Source organism: Elgaria multicarinata, chromosome 1, assembly GCF_023053635.1.
Source record: "Elgaria multicarinata webbii isolate HBS135686 ecotype San Diego chromosome 1, rElgMul1.1.pri, whole genome shotgun sequence".
Lineage (NCBI taxonomy): Eukaryota > Metazoa > Chordata > Lepidosauria > Squamata > Anguidae > Elgaria > Elgaria multicarinata.
The window spans coordinates 130,440,073-130,466,341 of record NC_086171.1 but is presented as its reverse complement, the minus strand read 5'-3'; the positions used below and the strand labels follow the sequence as shown (position 1 = coordinate 130,466,341).

General features: G+C 41.6%; 1 protein-coding gene across 1 annotated transcript in view; it reads right to left on the bottom strand.

Annotated features, from left to right (window-relative positions):
- LOC134403500 (vitellogenin-2-like) overlaps positions 1-12,788 on the bottom strand; it is a 43,444-nt gene extending 30,656 nt beyond the window's left edge. The window contains exons 1-12 of the mRNA XM_063133783.1: positions 12,725-12,788; positions 10,011-10,031; positions 8,708-8,850; positions 6,812-7,054; positions 6,190-6,351; positions 5,793-5,947; positions 3,865-4,006; positions 3,593-3,741; positions 3,249-3,423; positions 2,942-3,070; positions 2,191-2,394; positions 1,218-1,435 (exon numbers count right to left, since the gene is read on the bottom strand). Coding sequence (XP_062989853.1) covers positions 1,218-1,435; positions 2,191-2,394; positions 2,942-3,070; positions 3,249-3,423; positions 3,593-3,741; positions 3,865-4,006; positions 5,793-5,947; positions 6,190-6,351; positions 6,812-7,054; positions 8,708-8,850; positions 10,011-10,031; positions 12,725-12,788 — 1,805 coding nt within the window. The remainder of the gene's footprint in view (positions 1-1,217; positions 1,436-2,190; positions 2,395-2,941; positions 3,071-3,248; positions 3,424-3,592; positions 3,742-3,864; positions 4,007-5,792; positions 5,948-6,189; positions 6,352-6,811; positions 7,055-8,707; positions 8,851-10,010; positions 10,032-12,724) is intronic.
- Positions 12,789-26,269: the final 13,481 nt, after the last annotated feature.

Genomic DNA, 26,269 nt, shown 5'->3' with positions numbered 1-26,269 from the left:
CCAGGTAGGATTGCAGCCTAAGAATCTTGCCGCACTTTAAAGCTAACAAACATATCAGTCATTGAACAAAGTAGTCACTACTCCATAAAAGCTTATACTATAATCAACTTGTTAAGGCTAACACAAGATTCTTTGTTGTATTTTCTGCAACAAGGAAACATGTAGGATGGCTAGATGCAAAAGAGAACTTCTGTACCTTTGATAGTTGTGTAAAAGAGGGAATTTCAGCAGGTGTAGCTTGTCATGCAGCCTGTCCTCTTTAGCATCAGGCCACCCAAATAGCTACCCTGCCCCATTTGCACATAATGGCAGCAAATTGTGGGTAAATTAATCCACAATTTGCCCCGTGGTGTGTCTGGCCCATGCCGATGCCATTTTTAATATGCAACCTCTGATTGGCCTGATTGCTCATTGCTCCATGACATCTGAACACGGACACTAATTGTAGATTAACTGTGGGTTGTTTAACCCATAGGGTCTGAGTTTGAACATCATGGAGCAAACTTTGATTGGGCTGATTGAAGGTTGCATATTCAGATTGGTAGTGGCAAGTGATCCTGACAAACCATGGATTCATTAATCCACAATTGGCCACTGTTTCATGCTATCCAGATCAATAATAAACATACCCAACTGGCATCCAAGACTGTCAAATTTGGTTCTCAGGGGTTCCTAAGTGATTCTCTACATAGCCCCTGATCCTAAGACATCCCCTCCCACAACATACAGACAAACATAATTATGCAACTCAGCCATTTCCAACCAAGATGAGTCAGAGGTAAACTACGGCATAGGAAAATGTCTAGCGAGTAGCTGAAGTGCCTAAAGAAATATCCAAAAACCTGAAGGACCAGTTATTTCCTTACTAACCCACTGACTTTTTAAACTCCACTTTTAAAGTCTGTACTTGATGTTTTATTATTGTATTTCATATTATGGGGGGGGGGGTGATTGTGTACCACCCTGAAATCCAAATAGAATGAAGAGCATCATATAAATGTTTTAAACTACTAAGAACGAGCAAGCGAACGAATGAAAGAAACTCTCTCCAGGACTGAGAAAGAGTCAGTTGCAGCTGACAAAGCAAATTTTGCTGGCTCCTCAGCCCTTGCTGAATCGAAAATATGGCTCCTTTAAAAAAATCAAGTTGCATAACTATAATGAACAATAACAATAAGCTTATTGCATGATAGATAGTCTGCTGTATCTCTACTCACATGATGGAGTAGTTTGGTAAGTTGAGATTTTGACAATCATTTAGCATTCGAAATACAAAAGTGGCAAATTTTGGATCCTTGTCTTCAGCTGCCACATTAGCAATAGTTGTTATCACAGGGACGCCAGGGTTAGTTTCAAAGAGGGCCCTGCAAGCCATTGTTCGGATTTGGATGGAATGTGAAGGGTTCATATATATCGGCATGAGGACTGCTTGCGCCTGGAGGAAGAGAAAATGTGCCATGGGTATTTTGCTAATAGCATTCAGCCTGCCAGTGTTGTGTAAGTTGCAGACTTAAATTTAAAGACTTTAAAGAGGAACAAATGCACCTATTATGGGGATCAAGCCACAACTATGAAAACAATGCACGAAAGTATTTTTAGTGGTTCTGAAGGAGAGACAATGTTTTCCAGGACGTATCCCTCTATGTGTCCTATGTGTCTTACTTCACTTAGGATTTACATCACTGGCACATAATCCATACATGACATTAAAGCATCTAAGGACTGGTTTTGTGGTCCATTGATTCCAGTGCCCTGTGCCATGCAGTGGCTAGCTAAATGCCCTTGGATTAACATGTCAGAGACCAGTTATCCCTCATTGTTTGCCCAGCAGCTGGGAGTCAGCTTTTGAACATGGAGACTTTCTTTCTAGTCATCCTGCCTAACTAGTTAACCTCTGTTTTCTTTCTCATTATAGCAAATGTCTATTTCTCAAGATTGCAGAATACACTTTGGAAATGTATGAGAAATCTACTAGGAAACCATCATAGCCCAAATTAAGTGCAGGGCATCCACCGGGAAATGTCTCCGTTTAAGTAGATCATTATTGTGCGAACTAAACTGAATCTCAATGCTCATTAAGCCTGTTTGCACTGTACTGAAAATGGCACTCAGCAAACAAATTGAAGCCATGTCATGGGATACATGCTTTGCATCTAATTCACTGAAGTGAGTTTCCTTTGCTCCGCTTACCTTTGCAGGGTCCACTTTGCCAAAATGCATCATGGTGTCAATAATAGCAAGCATGATTTCTGGTGTATTTCTCTCAGATTCAGCCAAGATTTTCACTAGCTTTATGCTGGGTATCTGAACTGCATTGCCGATAGTTTTGAGAGCCAATATAGTTTCGTATTCGTTATGCACCTTAGTTGCATCAGTTAGGAAGTTGTGGAGATACTATAGACAAAAGAATATGAATCTTTTTAATTTCATTCAAATCTGTATGACTATAGTGCATGTTACTGTTCTCAAAAATGGGGAATGGATGATGAGTGGAATGCAAGTAACATTACTGGGACCATCTATGCGTGACTCTGTTGTTTCAGAATGCCCTATAACTTGAGTAAAAAAACCCAAAGGATCATGGCATTGTTGGGACGGAAGAGATCTTAGTGCAGAGTGGGCAACTTGTATCCTTCCAGGTGTTTTGGCTTAAAATTTCCATCCCCACTAGCTAGCATTCACTCCAAGAAAAGGTAAACGAGTTGTATTTTTGTGTGAAAGCTAGGCCAACCTTTGTATGGGACAGGTTCTTTCATAATTAACACCCATACTGGTAAAAGGATTCTTCTGGACATGATGGAGTCTTTAAATTAATAGTTTAATGATTGTAACTTGCTATTGTTTGCTAGAATTGAATAACAAAATTCCCTAATCTCTGGAAAGTATATTTCTTTTTAAAAATAATAATAATTAAAATTAACATGAAATAATCACCACATACATCAAGAATTTTGCTGGGGCAGGGTCGAGCCTGAAAAGAACATTGATGCTTGATCAAGACACCATACGTTAGAAAGAGGTGCTTCGTAAGCAGACGTTGTTCTGATTTTCTTGCGTGGGCAAGTATTTCCTGTTGGGGAGAAAGAAAGAAATTGTTCTAGGAGTTCGAAATTGCTGGAAGATGCTTCTTACTTTAGGGCCAACAATCCTCTTTTTGACTTGCATTCTACAGATTCTATTGACAAAATGATTTTTATTTCTTTCATTTTCACTGTGATACAATCAGTATTGATTTAGCATGTACTCACTACTGCCATTCTAGACAAGTCTTCCACTTTATTGATGTCAGGCTTGGTTAAGAAAAAGGCTATGGGAATCAAATATTCTTCACCATCCATCAGTTCATTTTTGACGAATAGGTCCCTTATGAGTGCCATTGATTCAGAAGTGCCAGAAGCCAGAATTAAACTCAGCAGGACATGTCTGCAATGAAGCGAACAGCAACATGCTTAAGGTTCATTCTTACTCCTTCCTCATAAGAGAAATGTTGACTGGGTGATTTATGGGCCAATCCAGAGACTTGTGTCTCTGGTAAGAAAATCTTAAGGTTGGTGTAAGACGTTACAAGTTATGTGCTATTCAAACAACATACCTGACAATATGCTCATTCTCAAACTCCTTCAAGAGTGTTTGCAGATCAGCAGAAGTTAGTTGCTGAATACATTGACTAAGCTCTAGGTACTTAGAAGGCTCTGCCAAAGTGCTTTGTGTGTGGGCTAATTCGTTCAATATTTCTTCAGCCTATCAGATTAACAAGAAGAAAACACTAGCTAGAACATGTTCAGTGGGACCAATGAGAACATTCAGCTCTCTCCTTGGCTTGACAGAGAGTAAAACCATACAATACTTGTAAATGTTCTTTACCTTTTTCTTGTAGTCTTTGGTGCTGGGAAGCGTTTGGGGCAGATATTCTGAAAACTCATAATGACAGCTGACAGCCTTATACGGCTGTGAATGTTCCACTGGGGAGGGTTTATTAGCTACCTCAAGCAAGGTAAAATTTTGTCTGGAAGGAAAGAAAAAAAAACACAGGTGCCATTAAGGGAAAAATAATCTGCAAACACATTATTTCTGGACTAGGTGACAACTAGGAGATATGGAGTCACTGTTGACTCTACAAGAGCTAATGGAAACGCAACTACCACATCCATAGAGTTAGGCGTGTATATACTGGGTATGTGGGTGGACCATTTCTGCATCCCGACAAACACACTGGCATTCTAAACATGACCTCTTCTGCTCTTGAATGTAAGTTTGATGCATTCACATCCATGTGGAATTCTGGCTATATTTGAAATCAGGCCAGATTGCTCCAATGGAAACAACTCCCAGGCAGTGGCAAGTCTTTGTTCCTTTTCACAGTCTATATGCCGTTGCCACTTGTAATTTAAACAAAATGTTTAATGTGCAAAGTGCTGGAAAGCCTTAATTTTGCCATTCATCAAAATCAAACCAGGGAAGCAGGTCACTGTTTTTTCTCATCTTACAGATAAAAAAATGAGTCTGACACACAAGAACTGGCAGGGTAAGTCTTCCAGTTCCCAAAGACTGCTTAGATTGAATGTGATCTGCTAATGGATGCTAGCATTCAGTGCTGTATACAGAAGCGCAGAACTTCTGCAACATGGATGTATCTTAGAGCTGCCTTAGTCCTGCCCTTTTGTCTCAGAAATTATATCGCTTTGGATCTTAGTGATCTCCTTGAATCTGGAAGAGAGAATATAAAATGTATAATTCTTTTGGATATGTACACAGGAAGGTGCCTTATACTGAGTCTGACCATTGGTCCACCTAGCCCAATATTGTTGGCAGTATCCAACACTGCCAGTTCACTCATACTATTGACATAGCATTAGCATAAGCAACCTCTAGTGGTACACTAATAGTGTATGCTGGAGTGATGGGTTTTCTGGGGAAACCTGTCATGTCAGATTATGCTGTTGGTGTACTGCCAGAGGTCACTAGCACTCTGTTAATGGTGTAAGTAGACCGGCAGTGTTGGATACTGCAGTATGATTCCTACATGAACTGCCAACATGTTCAAAGTTAAGAGGTGGTGTGTCACCCAGTAGTGAGCAGCTGATTTGATATCAGCATGAGTATGGGTATGCAAACAGCTCACACTGCTTGTTCTTGCCATTGGCTCATCTGCTCTGATGTCACAGAGACGCTGAGTAGCCTTCTCTAAGCAACAGAGTGCTGACATGCCTTGGAAATACCTTAGAATGGGAATTCTAACGTGAATGAATAACTTTTGTTAAATTAAAAAGTAGAGATGATGTCTACAGTTCAAAGGCTTTAAAAAGAAGTTCTAGTTGGTGCAAATTAGTTAAGTGGTTTCACAGCCTTGTCAAGGACAAGGATTGGCCACAAACAGGAGACATTAATGAAAGAGGACAAGGATGTGGAATCTCTTTCAGCCTGAGGGCTAAATTCAATTTCAGAGAAGTTGGGCGGGGGCACATTCCAGCCAAACTCAAAAGCCCACCATTTTAGTTTACAGCATCTATCTACCAGTAACTAAGAGGTATTTCAGCCTTCTAGGATGGGGGGGGGGACACTGTGCCATCAGTGGCTGGGGGAAAGGCAGTGGGGTCTGGGAAAGAGTTTCTGGCCACTGGGGGAACACAAAGGGCTGGATTGGCACCCCAGGCCTGAGAGTCCCTACCCCAGAAAGAGGATGATTTTAAAAAAAATGCTGGAAAGGCTTGACCCAGTTGCTACTAAAGACAACTTCTGAATAGCCAATAGGAACCATGACTGCCTTGATAACACTTAGGGTTGCTACTTACATGGCTGTTATAATTCCAGAACCATCAACTTCACCGAATGGAGAAACCTGGTATATTTGTTTAGACCGGATGCTAGCAAGCTGGGCAGCACTACCACCACCATCACGTTTCAATTTCGTGAAAGTTACAGTAGTTCCAGGAAACGTTTTCCCTTTCTAAATAACAGAGAGAGGCACCTTTACTGAGTATGAATATAGCCAAAGTACAGACGTAGCTAGCAGCTAGCATTTGGGTGGGGGGAGTTTTAATCCTTTGTCCCTCACTGAAGTCCCAATCTGGACCAACCCCCACCCGGCTCTCCCCCCTGCAATTGGCATGAGGGGGGAGAAAGGTGTTATAAAAGCCAATGGCCTCACTTAACAATCAATGGTGAACATTTTTTTTACAGCATTCTTACCAGTGGGGAAATCGGGATATTGTAGACTAAGGGAATTCCAATGTACTTCACAACTTTATTCTTGCAGTTATTCAGATCCTTGCTCCTGGTAATAGTGAGTTCATTGCCACTCTGTTCGTCTTCAACTATGTACCTTGTCAAGCACTCGCCTGCAATTCCATCCTGCAAATATTGATAAAGTTAATCTACGGAATGATACATGAACACAACCTCCCAATGGGAGTTCTGAATGGGGTTATACTTCCCTGGAAAGAAAGGGTACACAGGTTGGGGGCGCTCCTAGATTCATCGTTGTTATTAGAACCCCTAGTGACTTCTGTCGCAAGGGAACGGCCTTTACCAAGTTTGACAGACACATCCCGTTTTAAAGTGCAACCCTACAATGTTTTTTCTTTGTTAAATATTTTAGTGCTTTCTGTTGTTGCGATGCCTATTATTTTAGCATCTGCTCACTCTGAAGTGATTGCTGCTTTTAATTAATTGTTTTATCTTCTACTTCTGATTTGATGTACAGTAAAAATGTAATATCTCTATACATTATCACCCTGAGAGGTATTTGCTATACGGCAATTAATAAAACTTTAAACTAGAGAAATACTGAATCTATATGGAAGGAACAAACCTCGAACGTCTCATAATCTTTTTGGTTCTTTAATCGTAAGGGCAACAAATCGGCGAGGCCTCTGAAAAGGTTGGTACACTGCAGAGTTGCATCTCTTGACACATATAAAGTCTCAAGCCTTCCTCCTTCAGGCAGTTTGTAGCCAAAGTGTTCACAGCGCTTTAGTTCTTCTGGCACAGGAATGTCAGTAAAGTGAAGTCTTTGAGAGACTCCAACAGCATGCTGCATTCTTATATTTTGAATCTGAGAACAAAATTGAAGGTAGGAGAGAATCAGTCTGTTTCCATTTTATTTTGTTTTTTAATAATAATAATAATAATAATAATAATAATGTATTAATTGTGCCAAAGTGAAGCATTTATAAGTCCAAGTAATTTCAGTGGGAGAGCCTGAGAGTGCAATTCCATACATGTCTTACTCAGAAGTAAGTCCCATTGAGTTTGAATAGAATTTACTCCTAGGTAAGTGTGGATAGGTTTGAAACTTAAAAGTGATCAATTTTGGCTGGATATAATGTGTTTCAAATGTAAACAGGAAACAAGTTAACAGGTACACTAAAAAAAACGATCACACTGAACTGTTAATATTATTTGCGTAAAATATCTTCATTTAATATAATCAAGCACAATGATTTTTTACTGTGGTCAAAGTACATCTAGTTAAAAACAGTTAAATAAAAATAAAGTGTTATTAAAAAGGAAGCCAGCAACAATTTCCCCCTGTTTTGCATTGAAAATAAAGAGAATTAGCAACTCTATCCCTAAACATTACAGTAGAAATATGCAAAGATCTAGCCTAATTTCCCACTCTTTTCCTGTAAATTAATTGCCCCCCAAGATATTATTACATATTGCGGAGCTAAAGCAAGCATTTGCACATGGGCTTTCCTGTGACATATATCCGCAGGAGCAATGTTCTGTGAAAAGTCTGCAAAGGTTGTTCGTTTTACAGCCTACAGTTGTGTTGTACTAGAAGAGGAAAGGAACTGCTACGCCCCAGACCAAAGTAGACATGCATGTGCATTTTGTAAATACACGTGTGCTGGTTTTATTATAAAGTCAGTGTGAATCTTTTTACTTTTTAGGCTAAATGAACACCAGAGTGCGGGTGTGACGGGGGGGGGGGGGCGTTGGCTCCCTCCACTGCCTTGTCTGCTGCTTTCCCCTAGGTCATAAAGCTAATAGCAAGGCATAGATTTTTAAAAGAGAATAGGCTATTAATCGCTGTATCTACTTTTAGTCTCATTGCAGAATTGAGATCCAAACTCTGTATCAAGAGCCTTTCCTTTCCTGCTTTTCTGTCCCACTGACTTTAATGGGACTACTCTGTGTTTTTTATGTTGCAGGCAGGCCTGCTTTTCTTAAACTTGATCGCAGTAAATCTTCACAATGTGAGAGAACAGAGCTACTTGAGGGTCCCAATAAAATTGAGTCATTAATACTAATACAGGCTTGATTATCTTCAGTGAAGAAGAAGGAAAAAGTACTGAGGGATGCAATTTATCATTCCTCCCTAGGCTCAATTTTTTTTAAAAAATGTAGATTTTGGAATGAATGCAATCTATAAGGGTCAAGGATTAAAAGCCAATTAGTCTCCCTTTATTCATAGTTCATGGGTAATGTTAGCTATGTGTGAATGCAGAGTAAATTCAAGGGCTATCCATGACAAAGGCTATGGGGGCAGGTTTAGGTTATGTTTCTTTGCATGCAGATTCTCTCTGCTATTTTTGGCCCTTTTTATCCATCCTCTTTCTTTTCTCCCCACTTTCCGTATTTTAATTTCTGTCTTCTAATTTACTTAGTTTTGTTTAATAGTTGAGAAAGGGTGTTCTGTACTTTTCCTTGAATAGGCCGAAGGCCTATTCAAGGGGACTTCATCCTTTGTTAGGAACCTTACCTTCACATCAGATTTTCCTCCAAAGATTTCTATATCAGCTGTTAGCATCAGGGAAGTTTTGCCCATATCAATTCCTTCCAATGTAGTCTCCATTAGAGTTTCATAGCTGAACTTGTACGCTATCCCATTTTTAAACTCTGTCCCTACAAAGAATCATAGAAAGTTTCCTTTGAACCGTTGCATTTACTTATTAAATCATGCATTACTTCATACCGTACAACAACCCTGTAAGACTTGTCAGTATTCTCCCCATACTGCAGAAGGGGGCAGGGCTGAGCCCACTTAGCAAGATTTAAAATGCTAACTTCCATATTTGCTGTTCAGTCTCATCAGCCCCATCTACACCAGCTCAACCACTACTACCACCGGCGCCTGACTGCCATAAATGCCGTTTCATGCACTATTGTGTGTGTGTTTTAATTACTGCTAGACTTACTTAAATCAGACGTCTCAATTCCTGGAGGAAAGAAATTAGATAGATTACAATTTGAATATAAAATCAGAGCATAACTTTTTAATTGCAAAGGGTACAACCCAATGTAAGTCCAACTTAGGGTAGACCCATTGAAATAAATGGGGCTAAAGTTACTCATGACTTGACACGGGTCCCACTCATTTCAATGGGTCTACTCTAAGAAGGACTTATGTAGGATTTTAAATATGCAGACCTGCTGCAAAATTTTGCATTGTATCTTCACCTTCTAATGCTGTTCAGGATTCCAGCCAAGTTGCCAGCCATGGCCTTCTTAAGCATACTCCATCTCTCCTCCCATCCCCAGTTTTCTTTTCCAATTGACACTCAACATTCCAGGGCTATTGGGCATGCTTAATGTTCATTGTACTGCTACCTCCTTACATTTTAAAAATATTGTTGTCATTCAGCAAATCTCAGGGATTCCATGAGAATGCCAATACTTCCCCCTTACTTCTTTGGGCTCCATTTCTGTTGGCATTCCCTGGTGTCATTAATTAATTAATAATAATGAGAATTGATATGGTACCTTATAGTGCTCAAAGCATTTCACATAAATCATCTTGAATTCCTTACAACAACTCTATAAGGACAACGCCATCCCTATATTGCAGATGCAAGTAGGGCAGAGATTGAGACAAAATAGTTTGTAAGTCTGCAATGAGAATTATACTGGGGATTCTGAGAGTGACAGCCCAGTCCTTTAATCACGATTCTACAGAAACTCAACTAATCTCCACCCACACATAGTTGACTGCCATGTCATTTCAATAAATGTGCTGAGGTGTGTTGGTTGTTGGTTGTTGTTGTTTTAATTACCAGTATACTTACCAGAATCGAGAATCTGGCCTTCTAGGAAAAGAAATAGCATAGGTTAAGTGTGAGTATATCAGTGGAGCATAAGCTTTTAATTATGAAAGATACAACTAGGAGCTGCTACAAAATGTTGCAATGTCAGGTCTTCCCTCAGGACACTCTATTATTCCATTCCCCTTCTCACCAGTTTTCCTGTTTTCTAACGGACATAACGTTGCATGGGATCTGAGCATGCTCAGTCCTTCTTGGCTCTCATGGGGGTGGGGACAGAGGTTGCCTCCTTAATGATTATACGTGTGCATGTGTGTACTTCTGCAAATGTTGAGATTCCCCTGAACATGCGAAAACCACCCTCTTGTTTCTCAGTGGCCCTACTTTCGCTCCATTTCTGTCTGCGCTCGTGACCTGAGTCTGCTAATAGAGGGAGCAATGTAGCTAAACTGTATTCATATTTGTACCAGAGGCCTGTCTTCATGGCATCACTTCATCACTCCTTCCCCTTGAAACCCTGTGGTATTGATGCTGCGGAGTGGGGGCTGGAAATCCCCATGCCAGCAGGGAGCACAGAGTTTTCCCACTCTCTTCCCGGGCTTCCGGCAACCAATCAGCGGTTGGTATCCACCCTGGAATGTCTCCCTGGATCAACTACAAAGCAAGGTCACATGGCGGAAGGGCCATGGTGACCTTACTTTGAAGAAAAAAGTCAGGGTAAGTCCCCAACTTTTTTAAAGCACAGCCACCACAGGGCTTTGAAGACATATAGACAGCCCCCTAGAAAGCTTTCTGCTACCAAAATATAGCTCCACAAATCATACAATGATTCAGCTAAATCCATGATATCTTATAAAATGCATAATCACTAGAGATATATGCTTTATCTGATTAATTGCTAGAGGATTAAACTAAAGTTTTACTTGATGAATAGGGGGCAAGCTTTAATTAGCAGGGCTGTCATTTAAGGACACATCTCACAGCAGAGAGAACCAACAAAAATATTTTTCCTTTGAATAGTGACCCTTTGTTTATTAAATCCTAAATTACTTTGAAAAGGAAATATCAGCTGGTGTCATTTGTATATATGGAGAACCTGGTGAAATTTCCTCTTCATCACAACAGTTAAAGCTGCAGGTGCCCTCCCCTCTTTTAAATCTGGTCACTCTTGTATAGCTCCTGCAGCTTCAACTGTTGTGATGAAGAGGGAATTTCAGCCGGTTCTCCATATATACAAATGACACCTGCTGAAATTCCCTTTTCTATGCTACCGTTAAAGATACAGGAGCCCTGTCCACCTTTTCATATGATCACCCTAAAGTTACTTCATACTTCCTACAGGATCTTTAAAAGATACTACATTGAGCTTTGGATGAGATGAAAATGTAAGTAACTGACTGATTGATTGATTAATAATACTATAAATTATGGTAATCATATGAAAAGAACAGGGCACCTGCAGCTTTAACTGTTGTGATGAAGAAGAAATTTCACCAGGTTCTTCATATATACAAAGGACACCTGCTGAAATTTCCTTTTCAATACAACTGTTGAAGATACAGAAGCCCTGTCCTCTTTTTCATATGGCCACCCTACTATAAGTGTCATTTCAACCAATATGCTGAGAGTTTGTTGAGTTTATTTATTTATTTATTTAAACACCGGTAGACTTACTGGTTGGGGGCCTCTGGATTCCTGGGATGAAAGAAATTGGATAGGTTACAATGTGAGTTTAACAGCAGATCATAAACATTTAATTGTAAAATACGCTTATACTAAACTATCCTGGGCAATACCTTTCTATTTGTATCAGCAAGGCTTCCTATTGCTAAAATCAATCTCCACAAAGAGTAATAGAAAGAGCCATTTAAGTCCATTGTTCTTAACTATAATAACTAGGGCTGCGTCTTAATTAGGTTAATTGTAGGTAATTAAACTGAAACTTCGATTCATTAGGAGGAAAGATTTAATGAGCAGGTTCCAATTGAAGGAGACAGCTGTGTATTTTTGAGTTGTGGTCTGCCACTGTAACAGGGAATGAACAAGAAAAATATCCTTTTAACAGTGGCGCAAATATATGTAAATATGATTAATTGATTAATTAATCCTTAGTACTTCGTTCTCATTGTAGAATGCTCAAAGCACTTCACAGAATTACAACAATCCTTTAAGATAGGCCAGTGTTATCATTCCCAATTTGCAGATGGGAGAGAGTGGTATGTAAACAAGATTTAAAACTGGCAACTTTCAGATTTGCAACTCATTTTCTTAAGTGACTACAATATACCAGCTCATCCAATTCTATCCGCATCCCCCGGAGGTTGACTGCCATAAATAACATTTCAACAAATGTGCCATGGTATTAAAATGAAATTGCTGATAGACTTACTGTTTGGAGGCCTCTGGCTCCCTGGGGAGAGAAATTGAATAGGTTACGATGTGAGTAAGACAGTTGAAAATAACCGTTACATTGTAGAATATTTTTTTCGGCTAAACTGTGCAAAATTCTACAGAGGGATCATAGTAAAAGCCAATGGAGGCTGATGGTTCTGATGTCAGTGGAGCTGTGAATCCATTCTGGTCTTCAGTTAGAACTTTAAAGATGCTCTCCAGAGTGCTGAATGCTTCAGCACCTTGGACAGCTCCTTAAAAGTCTTGACTTAAACCCAGAGCGAATTCACAGCCCTCCTGACATCAGAGACTCCAGCTTCCACTGGTACAAGCCAATGCCAACTTACCCGCAAGGGTGAGCAGAAGAGCTAGTACGATTCCCCTCATGATGAAGGTGAATGCAGTCCTCATCGATATTGGGCCTTTTATAGGGAGAACAGTAGCCCCACGTGATCTGTGTAGACCAAGAGTTTGCTGAGGGCATGATTTTTTTATCTGTTTCAGCAAACATATTTGTTCTCATTTGGCAACTATTCTTATTTTTAATTATGAAGAGAGAGAGAGAAACCTTTTCCCCCCTTTTTTCACAAACACATTCCTGCTCTTTGAGTTAATTGCATCTATATTGTTGCATTAAAATGTTTCATGAAAATATCTAAAGAAAAGAAAAAAGTAAACTAAAAAAAATATTTTTTACTAGGTTTGCTTTTGGCTAGCCGCACTCCTGGGCACTATGCTAGTTGAGAAAGACTTTGCCCTGGTTATTCTGACCTAAGAGATGATGCAAACATTGACCTAATTGATAGGCACGGAGAAGTTATGCTGGTACCTGACACAGCAATGTCATTGTACATCTTTCTTTTTCTTCTTGTGCAATGCAGCCTTATGCATCTTTATGCAGAAAAACATAAGTTCCATCATGTTCAATGGGGTTTACTGGAAGATAAATGAGAATAGGCCCCCGTCTATACGACAACAGGATTGTTCCTCGTTGAATATAAAACTGAATTTTCATTGATTCAAATCTACGTAAAGAGCATCACACTGCAGCAGCAACAATGAATGATCTCCTGAAATTTTTTTATAGTGCAGTTATTAACACACAAATGCGCACATTCGCACATACGAGGCTATGGATTATAGACGAGGCAAGCTATAAATTTTATCTGCAGAGCTCTGCAGATTCATAGAAGAGGAAAAGCGAGTGGGGAAATGAATGAGGCAGCAGAGGAGGATATGAGCAGGGGGGCTGAACATGTCTCCTCCCCCCTACTGCCTGTTCCCCCTTCTTTGTTTTAATTTTAAAAGATCCATCTGCGGACCTCCGCAGATTCATATAATTCAACATGAAAATGGTGGGAAGGAACGAGGCAGCCAGAGGACGTGATAGGTGGGAAGGCAGGAAATCAGCCAATCACTTTGTCCTGCCCTCAAAGTTACGCCCACATATCAAAATGTGATTTAACTACCCCAAGGACAAATAACTATGATGTGGTGCAAACTTGGACATTGATCAAAAGTCGTGGTAAATCACAAATGCGAATATGCGCATTATCGCATTAAAGAACCGGTGCTGTGGCGAATTGGCGGCTGCGTCATGTGTCCTAAAATGCGAATATGTGCATTCAGGTCAGGGTAAAGAAGCTGTATAGACATGTCCTAGGATTGCAATGTGACAGATGAATCCTAAATGTAGTCCAGTGCAGAGTCCAGTGGTGGGTCCTCCACTGTTTCCAGAGCCCTAATGGTGCACACTGGCAGAGGTGGGGGTGGATAATTTTGCTGGGCTTTTCAACCAAGTGTGTGGATTTTCCTACACCAGCTCCAGGAGGCCCTCAGGGAATTGGCGAGGTTTGAGGTTTAGCAGAATTAAAGTTGCCTGGGCACTGAATATGCCTGACCCCTCCCCCAAACACCTCATTTGGGGGAACTTTCTCTGGCGGGAATACTGCTGACAGGGGCTTTCCAACAGCAGAACTCTCTGCAGGCAGAGCAAGACTTCTGATAAGGGCAGAGGTCCGCTGCTAGCCGAGCTCCTCTCTAGCGGCAGGGGGGCAGGCCCTCCCCATCCTATCTCTCCCAAGCAGAGCCCTGTTACTTCCTTTTGTGTGCATGGCCAATTTGTCATTAAAAACAACAACAGCAACATGGCCCCTTTATTACTATGGCACTTCATTTATAGGCCTAGTTTATAGGCCTAATTTTAAAAATAAATAAATCTGCAATTATTTGTATTTCTATGTCTGGGAGACGGGCTTACATAACTGGGCTGTGTTTTCATATCCAGGTTTTGGGGGGGTCTTTGGGCAAGGTGCCCGTAGTAGGGCCCATCTATGTAATCCCCTTCAAATCCTCTCCTTGACAACATTGCCTTTTCGCTTGCCTTTTCTCTTTGGGCCCAATCCAGAAAACCACTCAGAGGGAGAGCACAAAGCAGCCGGAAGATGCTCCTATATCTCCTTTAACAGGGGGCTAGCCGACATTAGCCCTTTCTACACCTAAGGATTATCCCAGGCAAATGGAGGGGTCGTCCCTGCCTGCTCCCGGAATCCCCAGTGTGTCATTTGTATGCACAGGAAAGATCCTGGGACTATCCCAGGATATATGGCTGGTGTAGACATGCCCATTGTCTTCTATTTTTTAACCTCTCATGTTTTCTCACCTCTTCTTTCATCTTTATACTACCATAGAAACTCCATTAAAGAGCACAAAACAGAACAGCTTCGCAATGTCTTTAGGTAGCACTAAGTGGCATCTGCCTTGAAGCACTTCATCTTTTCCGCATAATTGAGCCATGGTCTAACATACAGGTTAAATCAGAGGTCGACAACTTTGGGTGGTCTAAGGACTAATTTCCAGCTCCTGGACCTGCCCAGGGGTGACACCTCCTCTGTCACTGCCATGCTGCCGAACATCTAGTGATGTGGTGGTGGCAAAAATATCAGCAGATTGGTATTGAAATTCAGCGGCAGGGAAAAAAAGATTTTATTTCACTTGAAAACATGCTAAATTGGGCACTTTTGAGTCTCCATTGTAGTTTGCCAGTGAATTTCAGGAGCAAATTGACTTCTCCTCACACTTTTTTCTCCCCCCTCTCCCCCCCCCCCGTTGCCTTGTGGCATCAGACACTTTAGGCTATGGGGGGGGTGCATGTTGCCCACCCCTGAATTAGATTCTAAAAGAACATTTTAAAAATCTTAATGTTGTATTTTAATTCTTTTTATTTTAGATTCCCTGCTACAGCAATCATTACAATAATAATAATGATGATATTTCTTACCCGCCTCTCCATTTTGATCGAGGCAGGGAACAACAGTAAATATAAATTACATAAAACTGAATTAAGAACATAATATTGTTAAAACATCCTAAAAACATCCTAAAAACATCCTAAAATTCCACTGGATAGGCCTGCCGGAAGATATCAGTGTTGATAGCTTTCTTGAATGCTAATGGACTGTCAAATTAATGAATCTCCTCCGGCAGGCCATTCCACAGTCTGGGAGCAGCAAAAGCGAAGGTCCTCTGGGTAATACCCATCAGCCTAACTTTGACTGACTGAAGTAGATTCTTCCCAGAGGACCTGAGTGTGCAGGGCGGATTGTACAAGAGGTGATCCCGCAGGTAGCCTGGACCCAAACCATGTAGGGCGTTAAAAGTGATAACCAACACTTTATACTTTGCCTGGAAACTAATTGGCAGCCAGTGAAGAGATTTTAAAACTGGTGTAATGTGGTCACCCCTAGGTATACCGGTGACCAGCCTGGTTATCAATAGCAGTACCAAGTTATCAATAGCTGAGTTATCGATAGCCAAGTTACCGAGTTATCAATAGCAGTACCAAGAACTGTGAAGGTGCAGCTAGAGGAATGGACAGACAGGTATTCACAGACTTAAAAAATGTAATATATAAATTCATAACCTGTTTTTTGGAGTTATTTTCGACTTTGGCAACATTGCTGTATGTGTAATACATTGGTAGGTGTAATGCGGGTCACAATGACCAAGAGGGTTCTTTTAATATACTAAAATATCAAGAGCAATCAGCAAATATTGTAGCTTCCAAAGTAAATCCCAGGTTAAAATGTGAATAACTATGTTACCGAGTAGGAGAGGGTTCAGGGGTGTTGTTTGCAGGTCACTGAGAACCTTCCAATTTTCCTAAAGTTACATAACCTTTGGCGAGCAAAGAAGTGAAATGAAACAAGCATTGTCATTAAAGAACCCTGATCATTGCAAAAATAGAATTATATTTTTATTTTTCTTATTCTTATTATTCAACTTTATAGTATGACTGAACTAAATACTACCCAAAGATATAAGGCTCTGGTTACAAATGGCCATGCTTTAAAATAGAGGTACAGGAGTTTTGGCCTTGAGGGCTGTATCTGGTGCCAGATGGAAGGCTGGGAGCCATATGTGTGTGCACACATACACAGTGCGCACACGCACAGCACACACACACACAAACATACTCGTTCCACTCCAGAGACATTCTGCCACAGGCACAAACTGTTCACATCCACCCATACATACCAACAAGGTTTCTCTTGTCACGGGGGTGGAGGGGTTATTTAGCTAGCGATAACAAGGAAACTCCTGCGCCGGATCTACACTACTGCTTTAAAGCGCTTTATAACAGTTATAAAGCGCTTTAACTGCTTAAAGCCCTATAAAACTGTTATAAAGCGCTTTAAAGCAGTAGTGTAGATCCGGCCCTGGTCTTATTTCCAATCTCTGATCAGGGATAAGGGGAGGGCTTCCCATTCTAGCTCTAGCAAGGAAAACCCCAGGCTTTCCTTAGCTAGCACAAGCACTAACAAGGGAAAGCCTCCCTTTATCTCTCATCTCTCATCAGAGGTTGGAAATGAGGGCAGGGTTTCCTTTGGTAGTGCTAGAAACCCCATGTTTTCTCTCCTTAGCACTTGTGCTAGTGCCGATGAGATAAACCCTGCCCTGATCTCTGCGTGGAGTTGCCATGGCTCTACGAGCTGCACCGGAGACATCCAAGGGCCACATGGGGTCCATTGGCTGCAGGGTGTGCACTCCTACTTTAAAATGTATGTGCAGGACCTAGTTAGGAAGCCTTCTTTCCACTGAAGGCCACATTTACTCACGGATAATCTGTCAGGCCCCAAAATGGCCAGAGAGACCCCCTTTTTGTCTCTCTCGCTCTCTCCAACTTCTTCCCCGCCCAGCTGGCTGCATAATCAGGGTTTGATTGCTCTTGCCAGAGGTCTTAACTGATCACTTGCAGAGGACTTTTCATATTAGACAACATGAAATTGGACATAGGGCTATAGGTTGCCTACTCCTGATTTGAGATATGAAAATGTGCCCTGGCTCAGATCTACCAATGTTCACTTAATAAGACCCTGCCAAGGGGGATAGCTACTAGGGTATGAGTGCACAACTCCTGGCTAGTGGGCCTAATCCGGCCTGCTGAGTTCTTTAATTCGGCCCACAGAGCCTCCTGGGGTTCCTCCAAGAGACAGGGCTTGACCCCCCAAGCTCCTCTCCCTGGAAGGCCCACCTCGTCGCCAGGAAATCCTCACTGTTATCTCCAATCTCAGATTCCCCTGCATGCTTATTCCCCATTGAGAGTGGGAGTGGCACATAGGAGAATGCTGTTCCCTCAGAACTCAGATCAAAGGTAACTGTGGGGACGTATGTAGTGGGGGGACCCAGGAAGAACAGCTGCTCTTCCAACCAGCAGCCAGGTCACTCTACATGGTGCGCAGCACCCCAATAGGGACACTGGGTGTCCCACAAAACCAGGAACATGGCCATTCTTCCCAGCAGTAGTCAAGTCACTTCATGCAATGTGTGGAGTTCCAATGGGGTCACCATGCAAAGCCAGGGCCTCAGCTAGCACTGTGAGGAGGAGGAGGATCTGCTTCTGCTCCCAAAACTGGCCAAGTCCCTTTCTCAGTGCTGAGGGAGGCATGGACATCTGTGCCTCTCTCACCATGAAGAAATGTTCAATAGTCAAGGTGGTGTGAAGATGGCACTGGATGTGGCCACAGCTATTGACATCATCTGGCCCTCGGAGGGCTCGGTGGGTGGCAGGCAATCCAGTTTCCCACCACAAAACTGTTCTGCACCCCTGAACTAGGGAAAGGGCCTTCTCGGTGGTGGCACTATTTCTCTCTCTGCTCTTTCTCTTCTCTCTCCCCCACCCAATACTGGTACACTTTCTTTTCCTCCACCCCACTCCAATGCTCTTTTTCCTTCCCTTTCCACCTTCCACTCTTTCTCTTTTCTCCTCCCAACCCCATGTTTGCTTTGCTCTCCCTCTTAGCAGACGGTAGCACAGTTCTCTCACCTGTGTATCTCTTTTTAATTTCTAGAAAGGTTCAGGAACGCTGCAGAGTGAAACTGCGGTCCCACTCAGCATGCTTTTCCCAGCGTGCCTCTGCAGCATGCCCAACCTCTTTTAAAATTTAAAGATAATAAATAAATAAATAAATAAATAAATAAATAAATAAATAAAAGGTGCCGCTGCCTGGAGAGAATGTAAGGATTAGGGTGAGCAGAGCACCGGTGGTGGTGGTGCTGGGGAGGGAAGTGAGCGGAGCCCCAGAGGGAGAGCTGGGTGGTGGGGAGATCCAGTGGCGGTGCGAGACTCCATTTTGGGGCCTTAAGGGTTGCTGGGACACTGACTTCTGTCCGACGAGCGGCACCAGTGCTGGATCCAACCCTGTGCGTGTTAAAGTCATAATTTCACACACTCACACTGCTGTCTTCCGTCTTCCCACTCCTCACTGTATTTTTAGTTGCCTGCTAGATAACATTTTATGGATTGTCTTATTACGACCTTAACTGAAAGAGATTACACGGAGATCAATGTAGGATTGGCATGTCAGTGGGTTCACCTGACATGCCAAATATTGTCAATTGTCCGGCCAATAAAGTTCATAGTATTTGGTCAATGACAAATATTGCCACATATTCCACGAAGCCAAGAATGTCACTGTGTAGAGGGCAGCGTGCCTTTGATTTCAGTATGTGGCATTTGTTAACAAGGGAAGTGAGGGCTGCTTATCCCCTTAGTTCAGGGGTGGGCAACTTGTGGCCCTACGGATGTTTTGTCCTACAAATCCCAGTCGAATTTTAAGATGTCTGGCTGTTATTTTAATAACGTATTAGTTTTATATGTTTTAATCAGTTTGTTGTATTTTATAATATTTTTGTATTCTGTGTTGTTCCCTGCCTTGATCCAGAGGGAGAAGCGGGTAAGAAATCATCATCATCATCATCATCATCATCACCATCATCATCATCATCACCACCACCACCACTACTATCATCATCCCTCACCACTGGCTATACTGATTAGGGCTGATGAGAGGTGTAGGCCCAAGCCACAAGATGCCCACAACCTGCCTTAGTTTCACAGCACTCACGGACATATTGATGTAAATGGAGATCAGAAACCAAGAGAAGCTGATACTGAAAATCATTGAGGAATTTTACATAGTACAACTGGATTTATAAAAACTCACTTTGGATTGTGTGTCCATGTCCGTGTGGGTGGGTGTTTAAACGGCTTCTATTACTTTGCATTATTTCTTTTTATAGTATCTGTAGGTTTAGTCCACAGCATAGAAGTCAAATTTTATTTATTTATTTATTACATTTTTATACCGCCCAATAGCCGAAGCTCTCTGGGCGGTTCACAAAAATTAAAACCACAATAAAACACCCAACAGGTTAAAACACAATTACGAAATACAGTATAAAAAGCGCAACCAGGATAAAACCACACAGCAAAGTTGATATAAGATTAAAATACAGAGTTAAAACAGTAAAATTTAAATTTAAATTAAAATTAAGTGTTAAAATACTGAGTGAATAAAAAGGTCTTCAGCTGGCGACGAAAGCAGTACAGTGTAGGCGCCAGGCGGACCTCTCCCCAGAGCTGAACTGTTCAGTGAATTGTTCACATTCATTTATTTATATTTATATCTCACCCTTCATAAAAAATAATCCCAAAGTGCTTAACAACATTAAAGCAACAACAATAAAACATCAACAAAGTACAGTAATTAAATATATAATAAAATCAAGGCAACCATCGGCGGTGAGATTAATTGCAGCAGCAACTAACCACACATAAACACCCAGGTAAACAGATGAGTCTTAGCGTGGCATCAACATGTCAGTAAATTTTGTGCCACATGTACCTTTTTGGGGAGGCTATTCCAAAGTGGAGGTGCCACCACAGAGTAGATCCTATCACTACCCAAAGTACTTCCCCTAAAAGTGATACAATGAGATCCCCACCTCCCCAACCTAAGACTATGGGCAGGATGGCATAGGGAGAGGCGTTCCTTCAGATACCTGAGTCCCAAGTCATTCAGGGCTTTGTTTGTCAACACCAGCACCTTGAATTTGGTTCAGAAACAGATATGGAACTGATGCAGCTCTTTCAGGATATTATTTTATGCTCCCTGACAGCTGTCCCTCTCAGCATCCTGGCATTTTGCACAAGTTGTAATTTCCAGATTGTTTTCAAGTGCAGCTCCATGTAACGCACATTACAATAATCCAAACAAGAGGTTACCAGAGCGTGGGTCACTGCAGCTAAGGCCTGCTCTTTCAGGGGGAGTGGAATTCCATCCAAAACTGAGAACTGCCCACAGGACCTCCATCTTGTCTGGATCCAGTCTAAGTTTAGTTACCCTCATCCAACCCATTACTGCGTCCAGGCACTGATCCAGCATCTATACAGCTTCACCTGACCGAGAAGTCAAGGTGAAATAAACCTGAGTATCATCAGCACAGTAATCCCTTGATGAAGTCCCCCAGCAGCTTCATAGAGATGTTCAAGAGCACAGGGAGAGAATGGGATCTGGCAGGACACCATAGTACAGGAGTGCAGAACTTCAGGTCCAGGGGCCAAGCCCAGCGGTCTAAGAGTCCCCAGTTTGCCCCCTCTGGGTTCCTAGAAGACCACCAGCCCCCCTTCTCCTGGACCCACCCTATTTCCCACATCACCAATTGTTTGGCTGTTTTGCAGCTTTTGTGGACTCGCCCCACCCTCATTCTAAAAGGCTGAAATGCGTCTCCTGAGATTTAGTTACTGGCAGTAAAAGTTTAAGCTACAATAAGCTGGTATTTTGGGCCCACTTCTTTTGCTTTAGACTTCACCCTCTTTGCCTTTGGAAATGGGATTTAGCCCTTGGGGAGAAAGAGGTTCTGCAACCTTGCCATAGTACGCCTACAATAGGGTCAAGCAGACATCCCCAGCGCCACTTTTTGGAAATGATCCTGCAGGTAGAAGTGAAACTCCCATTTCACTGTGCCCATAATGACCCAGCAAGATAAAAAACAACTACAACCCTTGTCTTTCTCCCAGCAAAAGAACCACTTTTAAAGTGGTAACATTCTAAAAAAAAAAAAAAAGCAGGATCTTGCCCCACTAGATGGCCAATTGAAGTGAATGGAGGGGAAGACTCAAAGCACACAGTCACCCCTCTTTGCCCATGTATTGCAGCCTATAACAATCGCACCAAAAAGCATAAAGCACAAATGCCCTGGGGAAGCAATGTGATTTCCCCATAATGTAAAGATGCCCTGTGCCTCACAGCTGAGTTGCCTCATATAGAGAATCCATGGCAACACAGCATTTAATATTGGAGTCAATAAACCAGTTTAGAAGTTCAAATAAACTTACTTTATTAGTGCTTTTATACGTATTGTCTGAGAAGGCTGTTTAATTACAAGCACCCCCTAAAGCTAGGTGCGTGAGTGTAAGTAAGCAAAGCCATGAGATACGGTTACTTGCTTCCTTTCTGGAGAGACCTCATGTCACCTGTTGCAGAGGTAGAAGGAAGAGGAAGGGGAGGAGGAGAGAGCAGGAAATAGGAACTAATCAAGCTGGAGGACATTCCCTATCGCCTCCTAGTGTCTGGAATCATATGGAGTTGTTCTTATTATTCAACAGAAGTGAGTTAAAATAGCCTGCTTTATCCAAGTGCTCCTGATGCTGCCCAACCACTACCTTCTCAAGAACCTTGGCCAAAAGGGGATATTTGCAACTGGTGATAGTTATCACAAACCTCTCAGGCAGGCAAGGATCCTTCCCATCACTTGTTACCTGCACTTCTATGAACTGGAAGGTGCCAGGTCCTGAATGTGGGACCTTCTGCATACAAATCCTACATTCTACCACTGAGCTATGGACCCTCTGAGATTTGTAATAGTTCAATAAACATTTGCCATCTTGGGCAATATCCATGATTTGGTAACACTAGTCTAGTCAATGTCTAAAATGAATTGCTTCAGCACTACACCATTTTTATTTGACTGAAATAAAGCATTGCTTTCTTAAGGTCTTGTCAACTAAATCTTTTAAAACAGTTGAGAGCCTTCCATGGCAAACTGACTTCAACAGTAGGATGAGGCAGATTTCATTTTGTAGCTGGTTATGATGCTCTTGAAGATCAATAGATTTTCACAATAGATTTGACTTCAGAAGGACATCATGACATGCACCTGCCCATTCGAATTATAGCTTGGCTCCAGACTTGTAAGCAGATCCACTGAAGTCAACAGGGCTTAAGTTGGTCATTGATTTCAATAGGTCTACTCAACACTTAAGTCACATTGATTTCAATGGGTCTACTCTCAATATGGATAATTTTGAATCCAATCTTAAAGATTCAACAGCTATTTGCATTCTTTGTAACAACTAAATATGCCTCAGATCCATAGCGAGAATGATTTTTTCTTGCATGCTTTGTTGATTGTACAGCTTGTCGCAATTGTTGTGCTATGCACTAAAGGTGAGAACTAGCCAAAGATGCTTAACCCAAATCAAGTCCCATTTATTTCATGGGGGAGAATTCGACACATGCATAAATCTTTTCTATCAAATTCAATGAGATTTTAAAAATCGTAACTTCATTTGGATCATGCCCCAAGTGCTGCAGGCTGCAATCTTGGGTAAGCTGCCCCCAATTCCTTTAACTGCCAGAGGCACTAGGAATTACTCCAGGATTTAGATGTCTTGTGTAAGAAAGCACCCCCCCACCCCACCCCACCCAAGATGCTTCCAGATGACAGGCTCCTAGCACTACAAATAAAAAAACCACACCCAGTTTAGGTTGATATACCAACTATGTCCTTATCCGGATAGAGCTAGCCTAGTTAGTTATCCAGGAGCTAGTAACCTCTCATTTGGATTAATGCAATGCATTATACATGGAGCTGCCTTTGAATATAGTCTGAAAACTTTAGCTATTTCAAAATAGGGCAGTGAGACTGTTAACAGGGTCTGGCCAACATGATCATATTATGCCAGTACTTTTCCATCTGCACTGGCTGCCAGTTCTTTTCTGGTTCCGAGTCAAAGTCCTGGTATTAACATTCAAAGCCTTAAATGGCTTTGGATCAGGATTCTTTTTTTCTGATAAGAAAGAAGTGTCCATGTTTGAGGCAGGCCATTAGAAGGGAGAGGGGTTCTAAAAAGTTAAATGCTATTCGGGTCCTTTCCCTTGGATAATCTAGTGTTCTGGCAGTGTTCTTCCACTTTGCTTCCGAATGTCAGGTCAATAAATGAAAAGGACTTCTTCAAGCCAGGATTTGACCATGACAGTACTTGCATTACCAAAACCTAGCTGGACAAAGTTTTAAGTCCTGCTGTAGCAAAACAATTAGGAAAACACTTTCTCGTGATGAAGCATTTGCAACTTCTGTCAATCAAGGCCCAACTAGATGAGACACAAGTCAATAGCAGACCTCTTTCTTTCTCCCTCTCTCTCTCTGTGTATTCTAGATTAGGTGCCTAGTGGGAGACAATATCATAAGAAGAAATGACTCATTAAAAAAATGCTAGGGAAAGCAGAAGGTAGAAGGAAAAGAGGAAGACCAAACAAGAGATGGATTGACTTCGTATAGGAAGATATGGACATGAAGTCACATGATCTGAATAGGGTGGTTTACAACAGATGCTCCTGGAGGTCGCTGATTCCTAAGTCAGTCAACTTGAAGGCACATAACTAGCAGAATAGCTCTACTGTCAATTAATTGACTGCTTCACTGTTATCACTGTAAAATAACTAAATTCTAAAAGGGAACTTGAACTCAAGGCTGTACACAGTAGAATTTGTCATTACTCAAATATTGTTCCGGCTGATTCATCACCTTCAGCTCCTATACCTAATTACTCTGGAGTAAGCACTGTTGAAGTCAGTCGTGCTCTAAGCAAACAACAGGACAAGCAGAAGCTATGGCTAGCTTCCTAAAAGCAACTTTGAGTGGGCCAAGGGCTTGGACGCCCCAGTAGGTTTTTCTTTGAATGGCAGACCCTCTTCCCATATCAACCTGCTTTTTAAAACTCCCCTTATGATGTAATCCTGGGTATATGGATGTGGGAGGATGATTCCCCCTAACTGGATATAGTCTAGTCTCAGTAATCCATGTTCTGGTAATCTCTAGATTAACCTACTGCAATGCCTTATACTTACGGCTGCCTTTGAAGATGCTTTAAAAATGTGATTAGTCCAAAATATGGCTATGAAGCTGTTAACACCCAATCCCACTTATGATCACAAACTTGTGCTTCACCAACTGCACTGGATTCCAGGTTGTTTCAGGGCTCAATTCAGCTCAGCTAGTGTCAGGAGCTTCCGTTTTCAGCATGCAACTCCTTTGCTGAGGTAATGGCACTGGCTGCCTATTGGCTTCTGGGTCAGGTTTCTTTGGGGCTCCCTGCCCCCAGAGGTCAGGCAGGTGCCAACAGTGAGCCTGTTCAGACAACACACTAGGCCACAGTGTTGAAGCATTTTGAGCTAAACATTATGGCTTAGTATGTCATGTTGTCAAGCTTTCTTAACCATGATGGCTACAAAACACACTCACTAACCATTTGATGTCTGAACAGGCCCACTGTGTTGCTTTTGGCACCTCCTCAAAACAGCTGTATTCCAGGAAGCATTACTTAAGTGACTGCCACCCTTTTTTACTGGTATTTTATTTTTATTTGTTTTAAGGAAGTATAATTCCAACCGTGTTTTAATTGTATCTTTTATTGTTTTACTTCTGTTCACCACTCTGGAATCTGTTTGATATGGTATACAAATTTTGTAATTAAATAACTTTAAAGTTCTGGGTTTTACCTCCCTTTAAAGCCCGCCAGAGCTTGGGACTGGAGCTTGACATCAGACGTGACTGCTTGTACATCAAGATCTTCAATGGAAGCCTTCAAGTTCTGAGCTGCGGCAGGTGGCTATAAGGGTGAGACTGCTCTGCCCTGTGACTATGTCGTCATTTCAGTGCCAGGAAAAGACCTCTCTTCCCCCCTCCCCAACTGTTTAATCTTCTATACATTGCATTTATGAAGCTTGGTGTTTAGCTTTTTATTGTTCTGCTTTTATACTGCTCTTTTATGTTGTAATAATTTCATGTTTTCTTAAATTGTAATTTTAACTTTTCATAAGCCACCTTGAAACCACTTGAAGGGTGAAGTGTAAATAAAATAAAATAATTCAAAAGTGAGGCTTACTTCCAAGGAAACATACAAGGAATTAGCCTTATCTGCCTCAAGATTTTCCATGCAAATGAGAAAATTGCTTTCCAAGAAATGAAAGTCCAAAGTTCCTTGGTCATGTAGTCCTTTGGATCTAACCCTACATGAAGTGGTGTGTGACCTTTGGATGGCAGGTCATTTGAAATTTGTCAGCAGTTGCAAGTACTATTTTAAAAATTAGTCTATGCAATGAATATATAAGGTTATATACAAATAAAAATCATGGTATGCAAAGTAAGCATTCTGAAATGGAAAATGTAATGCATAACACCAGTCTGTACATTTTAGTAAAGAGCCATCAGCAGCAGTCATACTTTCTTGTTGTCACAAAAGAATGCAATTGTGAACTATTCACATA